Source organism: Nicotiana attenuata, unplaced genomic scaffold (genome assembly GCF_001879085.1).
Source record: "Nicotiana attenuata strain UT unplaced genomic scaffold, NIATTr2, whole genome shotgun sequence".
NCBI lineage: Eukaryota > Viridiplantae > Streptophyta > Magnoliopsida > Solanales > Solanaceae > Nicotiana > Nicotiana attenuata.
In genome coordinates this window covers 85,114-96,952 of record NW_017672027.1, presented here as the reverse complement: position 1 = coordinate 96,952, position 11,839 = coordinate 85,114, and the positions used below count along the sequence as shown (strand labels likewise).

Genomic DNA, 11,839 nt, shown 5'->3' with positions numbered 1-11,839 from the left:
ATATTATTTTTCTTGAACAAAGATATGGACTTAAATACATCTTAGTTATGCATTTAATGTTGAAAAACGACATATCTAATCATTTGAAAAGGATGCGTAACCACCCATGACATTTTTTAATTTATTGAGCAAAATACAAAATGGCCGGCCGGTAGAAGCTAATTGCATTATATATAGGAGTAGAATTCTCATTTTTGTGTGATGTGCTCTCCAGATTTCAAAAGATGGAAGAGAGTTGTCTGAATTCCAAATGGTTAGTACTATCATACTTCCATTGCTCAATTGTTGTTATGTCTATGGCTATCTCAGGCTTGGAATTTAAAGCTGATGTTAGACTTGAAAGTTAGAATAACAAATGATACATGACTTGTTGGAATAATTGGACGGGCATAATTAACATGCAACCCCTCCATTGAAAGAGTCATGATGAGATCACAAAAACTCGTCCCAATGGAAATTGGTAACCTCCTTCAGCTGCAACATACTTGGAATTCTTTTACTGGAACCATTCCTTCAAATCTGAACAAGTTAGATCACTTGCTCTACAATATAATTAATAGGCTTGTTGGTAAAATAAATATCCCTTCTTGGATTCGCGGCTTGCAAATCTTCCATATCAGTTGAATGGTACAATTCCTCAATCTGTTTTCAATATCTCTTCTGTTTACTATTTCTCTCTTACTCTTCCAAACCTTGAGGTGTTTGCTGCTGCGCTTTGAGGACAATTTCTTGGGCGGACAACTGCCTAAAACCATCGGTAACCTTTCCACGAGACTTGAAATATTTGAAAGTCTTGGTTATAATAGGATACTTGGTTCTCTTCCAAAATTCTTACTACCACTTGAAATATTTGGTCAATTTGACACGTTTATCCCTTGATAATAACAACTTCAGACAGAGGCAGTGTTCCTGAGTCTTTAGGTAAGCTTCGACACCTACAAGGACTGGAATTGAATGGAAACAATGAACTTGAAGGCAAAGTACCAAATGAAAGTGCAGTTTCAATTTCAGGGAATCCTAAACTACTATGTGGAGGTCCTCCAAACTACAATGAACTTTAGGCATCATACATACCAATTCCATTTGTTTAAGCTCAGCTAAACTAACTAGCATTAGGCCAAATAAGACCTTGAGGCCATTGTATATCCAAGTCTCATCAGAATGTCATCCAAGGGCAGTTTGCAATGCGACACTCTCTACGAGAAACACATGATTTGAACTGACGAGTAAAATGTTCAATCTGCAAAGGTAATAGTTCATATAAGAGCAAGCAAAACAGCTCCGCTAATCACCTGCCCTCGAGTTCTTCACCAGAAATATCAAGGTAGACAAAATGATGTAGAATTTTTCCAGTTAGTAGTAACAGAACGACTGGAAGAGCCTCAAATCTCAAGCTCCTGAAACCGAGGAAAGAAAGACAACCATCAACAAGAAGAAAAAAGGGATAATTTTTTTATCTTTATCATAGAAAAATACAACGAAAATCCATCAATGAGGTTGTTCTAAGAATTTCTCAAATATCTAGCAGCGAAACAGTGTGTTATGCACAAGCTATTCAGTTTTTACTAGCAGATTTTATAGTAATGATATTATGGATATGCTAAACCAATAAGCATTACTCAACTTACTTGAAAAGAAGACAATTTTATGCAGATTTAACTTCTAAATGTTGTTTTTGAGCATCTTGACACTTTCTTTTGGAAACAATCAACTCTCAGTTTTGACAAATCACAGTTGAAAACAAAGTTAGTAGAACAAATTTACCCGCTTGTTGAGTTGTGAATTGCCTGAGAAGCAAGGAGAATGTCTCTAATTAGTTGCAGTTCCTTCACAACATCACCAATATCCATCCTTTCTCTCGGAGATTCAACTGAACATTCAACTCCAATTCCTATTACTGAGACCAAGCATTCGCCTGCTTGTTTCACACTAGAATCATCTGGATCGATAATGCCTTCCTCTTCGTCTTGTCCTTCTCTGCTGCTGCTAGGTAGAAGCATAGGGTCAACTATTTGATCAATTATTTCAGGTAACGCCATCTTAGCAAAATTATGAAGAGTCGGTCCATCTTTGAACATGTTGTCGGTAGGTCTCTTTCCAGTAAACATCTCTAGCAAGAGGATCCCATAGCTGTAAACATCACCAAATGGAGAAGCCTTACCTCCCATGCTGTACTCTGCTTGCATAAGAAAAGAAAAAAGGATAATTACATTTTTGGGCCGCCCTATAGCTAGCAATGTGTATATGTTTTGTATATTAAGCGCAAATATACATATAATATACATGTGGGCCAAAAATGAAAAGGACCTAAGAAAGATGGAATGGAAAAAATGAGGCACCTTTGCTGAAACACTTGAAATTTGTAAAAGTCAAATCTTAAAACTCTCTCTCATATCTCAAGAAGATCAAGTATATATACTACTTTACTAAACCATTTAACAAGAACAATTATAAAGATCTATTTCAACTGTGAAGAATCTTGAAACTGTTAAGGACGACAAGCTCATAACTCCATTTGGTATGTTACCACTTAGATGGTAGGCCTAAATCTTGCAAGTATTGAAAGTTGCCAAAATTGCCAGTTAACTCATTCTTTTCAAGATGAAGTGAATATAGCCTAGTCATGTTAGATATAGAAGATGGAATACTTGCCGAAAGCTTGTTTTCAGATAAATCAACTAAAGATCGCCAACAACTTCAGGAATGCTACCAGAAAAATTATTCTTGTTGAATTGCAATTCAGTTAAGCTAACAAGATTTCCTATTCCGGGGAATGAATACTTCCAAATAATGATTACCTCCCAATCTTGGTGACACAAGATTTGTCGATAAATTTGCAGGTTGCACACCTCCAAATTGGCAATCACTCAAATCCACTACTTTCAAGTTTCTGCAGAATTGCAAAAACTCAAGTCATCAACTTCTCCATTTCCAATGGAATTTGATGCAAGAATCAGCCACCAAAGATTCGATAATCCCCAAAAGTCAATCGACACTTTACCAGTGAAATTGCTACCATTTGCATCAAGTTCGACAAGATTTGAAGCATTAGATAATGACTTAGGAAAGTGTCCAGTAAACCAATTATGACCAATATTTAGAACTTTTAAATTGGGAAGACTAAAACCTATGTCTGATGGCAAAGTTCCATACAACTGATTATATCGAACTGTGAATATCTCAAGAGACGAAATATTGAAAATTGCAGCAGGCACCACACCAGATAATTTATTTATACCCAAACCGAGAAAATTCAAACTTTTCAATTGGCCAAGAGAACTAGGAATAGTTCCATCCAAATTGTTAGCTGCTAAAGAAAGGGATTTGATTGAGGAAAGATTACCTAAGGTTTCTGGGATGAGTCCACTGAGGTTGTTCTAATGAACTTGGAATCTTTCAAGCTTTTGCAATGAACCAAACTGAAATGGAATATTTCCAATCAATTGGTTCCAACCAAAACGAAGCTTAACAAGATTCGAACAACGAGAAAGATTCATCGGTATCTCCCAGAAAATGAGTTATTAGTCAAACTAAGATGCTGAAGCCTGAACAAACCTCCAACTTGTGGTGGGATTTTTCCATGGAAATTGTTGAGCTCAAGATTAAGACCAGTGAGGAAAGTAAGATTTCCTATATAAGGTGAAAATGTACCTACTAAGTCAAATGATGTTAATTTCAGTTTAGTGACTCTTTGGTGAAGATGACCACAAGTGATACCTGTCCAGCTACAGAAATGGACTGAATCATTCCATGTGGTGAAAATACCAGAGGGTCATTAGTTATCTCTGCTTTAATGGCAACTAAGGCTTGAAAATCAGTTTCATTACCACTATGTAATTTCAAGGAAAAAGTGAACATGCATGGTAAGAGAGTTAGATAGAAAACAAAAGAACAGAATGGCAGTGGAATCTTGAATCGGAGAGAAGACACCATAGTTTCTAGCAGAAAAACTAGTTATACAGACAATGCACTCAAGAATGAGGTAGCTAGCTTGTTTTTATTCTGTGCTTTTTTGGAGGGAATATCATGTGAAAGTTCCTTTTTTTTTTTCTTTTTATCCCTTTTCCTTACTTATTTACTTAGCATTAATTATAAATATCTTTTCTTTTTCATTCTTCGACTAAGAACAGAGAAAGGTAATCTTTCTATGGAGGGGCAACAAGGTGCACTAAGCTCCCGCGATGCGCCGGGTACGGAAAGGGCCGGACCACAAGGGTCTATTGCAGGTAGCTTTACCGTGCATTCCTGCAATAGGCTGTTTCCAAGGTTCAAACCCGTAAACTCCTAATCACATGGCAACAACTTTACCTGTTATGCCAAGGTTCCCTTCTAATCCTTTCTTGATGAGCTATTATGCATTGGAAGTTTTCATGCATTTATGCAAACAGAAAGTCAATGAAAATGGTCCTTGTTTCCTAATTTGAGTGCAGCAATTTCTGGCAATTTCTAAATTCTGTTAAATTCTGTCCTCTGAAGTTATTGGTCAAAGTATTTCTATTATATGGCATAAAAAGAGGGAGTCCCGAACCGAGATGTTGTCTCTTTGGACTCAAACTTACTGCGTTTTACATAAAACGTGGTTTAATATCACGTTTTACATCAAAAACGCCTTTAAATATCACGTTTTACATGTTTTGTGGACCCACCAATAACTCTTCTAGGCTTAACTGACATAACAATAATTCAAATATGTAAAACGCCCTTTTAAATTGCGTTTTACTTCCAAAAATTCGACCCCCCCCCCCCACCCCCCCGATTGGGCATTGCCTTATTTAAAGGAATTAAGGGTTTTGAGAAAAATCATTTAGAAATACTTCAACTTCGTGATAAATTTTTCTTGTTGTTAAATTCTCAAGCTTTTTTCATAATGTCTGAAGAGCGAAAAGTAAGGGTTTTATTATATTGGGGGGGTGAGGTTGCGGTGGCGAATAACTCAGTGAGCTATAGTTTATCTCCACAGAGTCATGTTAAGTTGCCACTTACAATGGAGTACGATAGACTGGTATCGTTGTTATGCAATAAAATGAGGTTGAGCAAACGTTCAGTGAATCTTAAAATAACTGGAAGATATCCGTATTCTGTTACTCCGCAAGGGGTTGCTTGTTACGCTGAGTTTAACATCGAGGATGATGAAACTCTGAGAGATTTTTTGGGGACTCTGAATGAGTACCGGGAACTTATTTTGATAAAAATATTAGAAATGTACGTCAATGTTGAAGACGTTAGCAATAATAATGTTGCGCAAAGCAGAGATAACCCTCAATCATCGGGTAGTTATTCTAGAGCAGTTTTAGCCCAACAGGTTCCGGCTGAAAGAGTTTGGCCGGATCTAAAGTTATCTCCACGGGCAAACGAGGAGCGAGAAAATAATTTTCTACTTTACATAATCCACAAGACGACTGGTAAACTTCAACCTTCCTTTATGTTACGATGTTTATTTTTGTTGTATTGAATTTGTATTATCACTCATATATTCCATAGGGGGTACCGTCCAGATATGAATTTTACAAGTTATGAACCCACGCCCAGTTGGAATATGCGTAATTTTTGTGTGTTGGATCACGGTGGTCCATCCAGGAGTCATCACCAACAGGATAATGTCCATCATAAAATGTCAACACATTACGACTTGTAAGTGAAGTGATATAGCTATATGTAAAGTATTTATCAATTTGAGTAGCTTATTATTTTGTTGTTTGTGCAGTAAAAACGAGCAACTTGATGGACCTGACCTCACTCACTTGCCCATAGACGACGTATTTACTCGGGATTTGGCTGATACGCAGAGTTAGGAAGATAATCGTGATTATGACAACAATGTCGATGAGTCTGGAGATGTCACACCCTTCCCTGATGAGGGTGATGATGAAGAGGAAGAAAATGTCGAACCTGAGCTGACGAGGGAGCATGCTCCACCTCCCGTTAGACCAAGAGTGTACGAGTCCCACGTGTCGTTTCATTCAAGGCATATTCCCTACCTTAATAATTTGCCATGTATGCCGGATGTGGATGCCCTCACAAGGGATCTTGACGAAATTCGAATAGCAATGTGGGATGAGTCTAGACCAACGGTGCTGGCAAAGGGCATGTTTTTTCCCGATAAAGCTCGCCTAACTAGGGCTGCAAAAATGTATAACATAAGAGAGTGTTGTGAGATGATAGTATGGGAGTCAAGTCCAGAGGTATACAAGGTTGTTTACCGTAAATGGTATACGGGTTGTCATTGGATGCTGCGTGCGACCAAGAAGGAAACAGGGTTGCGGAAAGTGGGTAAATATATTGGCACCCACAATTGTGAAATAGACACATTCAACGGGAATCACTTCAACTTGTGTGTTGACTTGGTTTCTCTTCAACTGATTCCACACATTGAAGTGTCCATTAGGTACAAGATCAAAGAGTGTATTACATGCGTCCACCAGGAATATGGGTGTACTATTACCAAAAGAAAGGCATATCTCGGGCGCAAACGTGCATTTGAAATTGTTTATGGTGACTGGGATAAGTCATTTGCATCTCTACCCAGGTACATGGCCGCAATTGAACACTTTAACCCCGGGACTGTTGTTGAATGGAAGCTTGAGCGGAGTGCAGGAATACCGGAATATAAATTCAGATACGTGTTCTGAGCATTTAAACCAGCAATTGATGGTTTTGTGCATTGTCGTCCGACAATTTCCACGGACGGTACTCATGTCTATGGAAAGCATGATATTGAGCTGTTGATCGTCGTTGCAGTAGATGCCAACGGACAAATATTTCCACTAGCTTTTTCCATCTGAGCCAATGAAAGTCAAGAGATATGGACGCTATTTTTGAACCACTTGAAGCAGCACGTTGTCAAACAACGTTCAGGTATTTGTCTAATATCTGATCGGCATGGTGGTATATTAAGTTCTGTGGAGCATTTGCATGAATGGCAGGAACCCTATGCATACCACCGTTACTGTGTGAGGAACCTGAAGGCCAATTTCCAGAAGAAATATCCCAATAAGGACTTGCATGATTTAATGTGGATAGATGCAACTGATCACCAGCAGTGCAAATTCAGGAGGTGTGTGGAATCGATCCGGCAGTTAGACAAAAGAGCATATAATTGGTTGATGCGACATGAGCTTCACAAGTGGACATTGCATGCGGATTGTGGCAGACGATGGGGAACTCTGACTACAAATGTGTCGGAGTCTTTCAACGGGTTATTGAAGTTTGCATGTGGATTGCCTATTATTACCATGATCTGGTTGACATTCAAGCAGATGGCGGAGAGGTTTGTTGAAAGGCATAGAGGTGCATCAGAATTGATGGAGAGGGGTGTTGAATTTATGCCAATACCGGTGAAAAGATTTGAGAAATACAGGAGGCGAGCACATTGGCATTCATTTTTATAGTATGATCACGACCGGGGTGTTTTTGAAGTTCGCAACGCTATCCATCAACACCGGGGGAATAATATACACATCGTAAATGAAGCCAGCAGGTTGTGTTCATGCGGGAAATGGACCATCTACCACATGGCGTGCTCACATGCCATGAAGTGATTTCAACATACAGGTTTAGGGGCAACCAACTATGTTGATAGGCAATACAGTGTTGCCGCATACTTAAAAACATATAGTGGGCAGTTGCAGCCAGTGGGTACTGAGAATTATTGGCCGCCGGAACCATTTAAAATTCTATGTAACAAGGACTATTTGCGTAAGCTACAAGTGCAAAAGAGAACGCTAATCACGCCCAACTATGCCTTATAAAAAGGACAAGCGATCGTTGCAAATATAATCCGGGTATTTAGAACAGAGTCGAACCCCACAGGGAATTAACCTACCAATTACTTTTGTCGGACTCAGTGAATTCTCCGCAATCAACTTCCCAGATATTTTGAATAACACTTGGTGATATTTCTACTAACTATAACTGAATAAAATCAAGTAAACTAAAAGCTAACTACGACTGAGTTGTAAACAAATAAGAGAAGGATCTAAGGTTGTGATTTCCTCTATTGATGGAATCCCTTCCTGTTATGTTTTGTATAGATTTGCCTAATCATCTGTATCGATCATGAGCACTCTTACTACCGTAAATCTCTCCCGAGTAATTACGACAACTTACTAGATGCACTCTCCCGAGTTACGCTAGCTGGCTTATATTACAGCTCACTTAGATCGCACCCAAGGTTTTGTTATCCCTAATCCCACCTTTAAACCCTCGGTTATTGATTCCTCATATACTTTGGGAGTGGTGTTGTTCAACAACTACCTAAATATGCATCTCTCCCAAGTAATACACATTAAATAGGCACAGCTAATTGAGGATCCTATCAATTAACTACAACAAGAACGTAGTTGAACAAATAGAGATTAAACTGGGCAAACTATATTAACACAACAAGAAGTTCATCCCTCAACAGGTTCCATCAAAACCTTAGACTAAACAATTAGCTACTCATAATTGTGTTCATAATAACAACAGCAAAATTCATCATGAATGATAAAAACAAAAGGAAGAAAGGTAGAACTCGATGTCAAATTATCCTCCTTGCCTCTTGCCTCTTCTTGCCTTCAACAAAACTATGAAAACCTTGATATCCTCTTTTTGGGCGAACTGGACCTCTTATAGGTTAAGTGGAATTGCCCCCAAACTTCCAAGTTTACCCATGATATTTCGTCGTTTCGGATAGACTAGCGCGGCCGCACTTAGGCCGCGCATATTGCGTTCTACACTGTCCCGTTTCTTCTGCTCTAGTATGGCCGCGCTAAGGCCGCGCTTGGCCCACGCTAGAGTTGTTCAGCTCTTTATCTCCTATTTTCTTTCTTCTTTCACACGTACTCAACTCCGAAGGGCTTTCCTTGCTTTAATTTAGCTCCAAACACTATCCTAAGTCCTCATAAGCACGACTTGCTTCTGCAAAACATAAAATTCACAATTAGAGCCATTTTATCGGCATTTAACCTTCCTAGAACAGTGAAGCATAGTCAAGTTGGGGCATAAATAGTTGCCAAACTACATGAATCTAGCCTATTATCAACACCACACACTTAAATCGTTGCTAGTCCCTGAGAAATCCACCATACTCTACAAAGGTTCCTTCACTAAGCTTTTCCTAACGTATCGCACCAAGAACATATCACCAAAGTTGCATCTAGTAATGCAACATCTTTGCCTCAAGAGTCGACTCTCACGTGCCGTGAAATATTCATACTTACTCAAATGACTCTATACAGAGGTCAGGACTTACCTTTCCTTTGTGAATCACATGCCCTCACATCCCACAAGAGAGTAGTTCCACAAGAAATAACATTAAGAACAATTAGGAACTCAGATATATAAAATTCACTCACTCTCAGAAAGTACATTCATATGCCACAAAGATGCACCATAGGCTTGCCCATAGTGTACTACTCTACTAATCGAGCTCATTCAGTCTCAGATCAATATGACTTCACTTGGTTGTAATGTAGGCTACGGGACGGGTAGGATATATTTGGATATAGTGACTAACCTCCCTAAGCACTTTTAATACAATTACTTTCGCATTCAGAACCATACTTATGTCAAACCAGACATTTCACCACACTTCTATTTATAATAACCCAAACTCCTTTAGGTGAAATTGTAGCAAGTCACCACTTATCAAGGACTACATTTACTTACTTTCCTTTCTCTTTTCTTTTTCTTTTTTTTAATTGCGCTTATTCTTTTATTTTACAAAATACTGCAACTTTTTTCTCTATTTCATTGGTTCCAGTCAAAAACCAAATCACCACCCCACACTTAACTGTTGCATATTTCATAACCATTCAAGTGCTCATGGGAGGTAAAGGGGTTCAAACAGATGGGTCGTTCAAACAATTGGGTTAGGTTTGTAATGTGGTTGCCAAAGAAACAGGCTTATAGGCTCAACGGAGTTAACTACGATGTATCGCATTTAGCTGGGTCTACTTTATATATCTGGCTTAACAAAGAAATGCCTATATCACTTGTAAGACTGAATAAAGCTACTATTTCGCTTTGCAAACACACAGGGCAAGTTCTAGGCACCAAATGCAGAGCATAGAATACAATACAAGTCACACACACATGGCACATGACTCACTCCAGATTGGCTTATCAAAACACTCTCGTTTGAGTACTCAAGTCAGTTACAAACATACAATTTAAGGAACTCTAACAAGAGTCAACAACTAAGACTAAGCGTCACACTCTAGTGTCTACTGTGTCAGGTGTAACAGTGCTAAGGGATTCTCTTCCTATATCAGCTCATAGCCCATAAGTACCAACTAAAAACTAGAAACAAAATAAACGAAAACAAACTACACCCGGTTCAAGCAAAACCCTTGGAAAAGAACCGCGACCAAAAGAAAAACCAAGGGGGAGTTACTACACTACCTAAAACAGAAAATCTTTTTGGTCTTTTCTTTAGACTTACTTCCCTCAAGAAAACTATCTAGAAGATTCGTCATCAGGAAGAGTCCAACATATTTCTCGGGGTTTTTTTTTGAGATTTTAAACATCGACTTGGACCCACAAGAACCCCGCCGAATGAGATCCGTCGTCGGGACAAGTCGACTCACCTAATTCTACTGCTACTCAAAGCCACAACACAAAAGAAAACATAAAACAATCATGTTCTTGCATATATACACATACACCGAAGTATCCCCCACCCCATACATAAAAGAAGACATGTCCTTATGGCATACAAAATAAAGAAATGTGAGGTAAAGGAACTTCCCTGATGGATCAATCTTGATCGGAGACCATCCCCGGGTCTAGATGACATGCATGACCCAGAGCTCGCAGCCAGCCCATTATTTTCTTCTCAGATTTAGCATTCTGGGTGGCCAAAGCATCAACTCGCGTCCCCAAGTTTGCGACAGTGGTACGCATTCCGGCCATCTCCTATTCTAAAGTTGCTAATCGGGTAACCCGACCAACCCCAGATGGTCCTGCAGCTCCTGCAACCGGCGCTTGGGTGGGAGGTTTGGCCTCCGCTTCCTCCTGCTCATCCTCTCCCTCCTCAGATGCATCTGAGTCATCACTATCATCACCACCAGGTGCCACAGGCTCCTTTCCGGTAGTCACCTTGTCAGCTTGAAACTTTGCGTCTCTCAGCATTATTCCATCCACACTCAAATTCTCCGGCACCCGAGTTGCCCGGCAAAGCCTAGTGACTATGGAAGGGAAGAAGAAACCATACCTCTTCACCGGACAACATATAAACATCTCCTCGTGAATGAGCTTGGCTACGTCAAAGTTATGACCATTTATAAAGCACCAAATTAATACAGCTCAAGGGGAATTCACTTTCGTGGTGTTGGAGGACGGAAGCAGGCGGTTGTTGATGACATACAGCCAGCACTTCCCTTCAAAGGTGAGTTCCGCTGAATGGAACTTCTCCCCATATTTCATCCACACAATTTCCTTGCCAGGTACACAAATTACTTCAAAGAATAGCTCCCACTTAGTGTATTTTCTGCCATAAGCTTCATAATAATCCTTTATCTCCTTCACAGGTGCGGGCAACCGATATATTCTCCGAATAGCCTCAATAGAAGCATCCACAGCCTTTTTGCGCACTGTTACTACACCATTCACATGTTCTTTAACGTTAGCATAGAACTTGCGCACAACCATCACATTCCCATCATTTGGTTCTTCAAAGAAGATTTGTAGCCCACGCCTGACCAGCTCATTATACAAGTTGGGACAGCCAAGTTGGAGCGACCCTATATTCATGCCCCTCTCCGGTATTGATTTCTTAGAGGCCTTATCAGCAAAAGTGTCTTGAGCCGCGGCGGAGACGAACCTTTTACTATCAAAAGGACGAGCAGGAGCAGGAGCG

The 11,839-nt window shown here is 39.6% G+C and overlaps 1 protein-coding gene across 1 annotated transcript; it reads right to left on the bottom strand.

Moving 5' to 3' along the window:
* Window positions 1-282: 282 nt before the first annotated feature.
* On the bottom strand, window positions 283-2,168 carry LOC109211415 (probable LRR receptor-like serine/threonine-protein kinase At3g47570). Its single transcript, XM_019374952.1, has 2 exons — window positions 1,765-2,168; window positions 283-1,397 (listed from the first exon to the last, which is right to left on the bottom strand). The coding sequence occupies exons 1-2, from the start codon at window positions 2,166-2,168 to the stop codon at window positions 1,289-1,291; spliced, it is 513 nt and encodes a 170-aa protein (XP_019230497.1). The 3' UTR covers window positions 283-1,288.
* Window positions 2,169-11,839: the final 9,671 nt, after the last annotated feature.

Excerpts from the sequence above, each read along its gene's own strand:
- LOC109211415 (XM_019374952.1), bottom strand. The coding sequence starts at position 2,168 with ATGGGAGGTAAGGCTTCTCCATTTGGTGATGTTTACAGCTATGGGATC. Across the intron at positions 1,398-1,764 it reads ATTCACAACTCAACAAGCGG|GAGCTTGAGATTTGAGGCTC; the intron begins GTAAATTTGTTC and ends CCTCGGTTTCAG.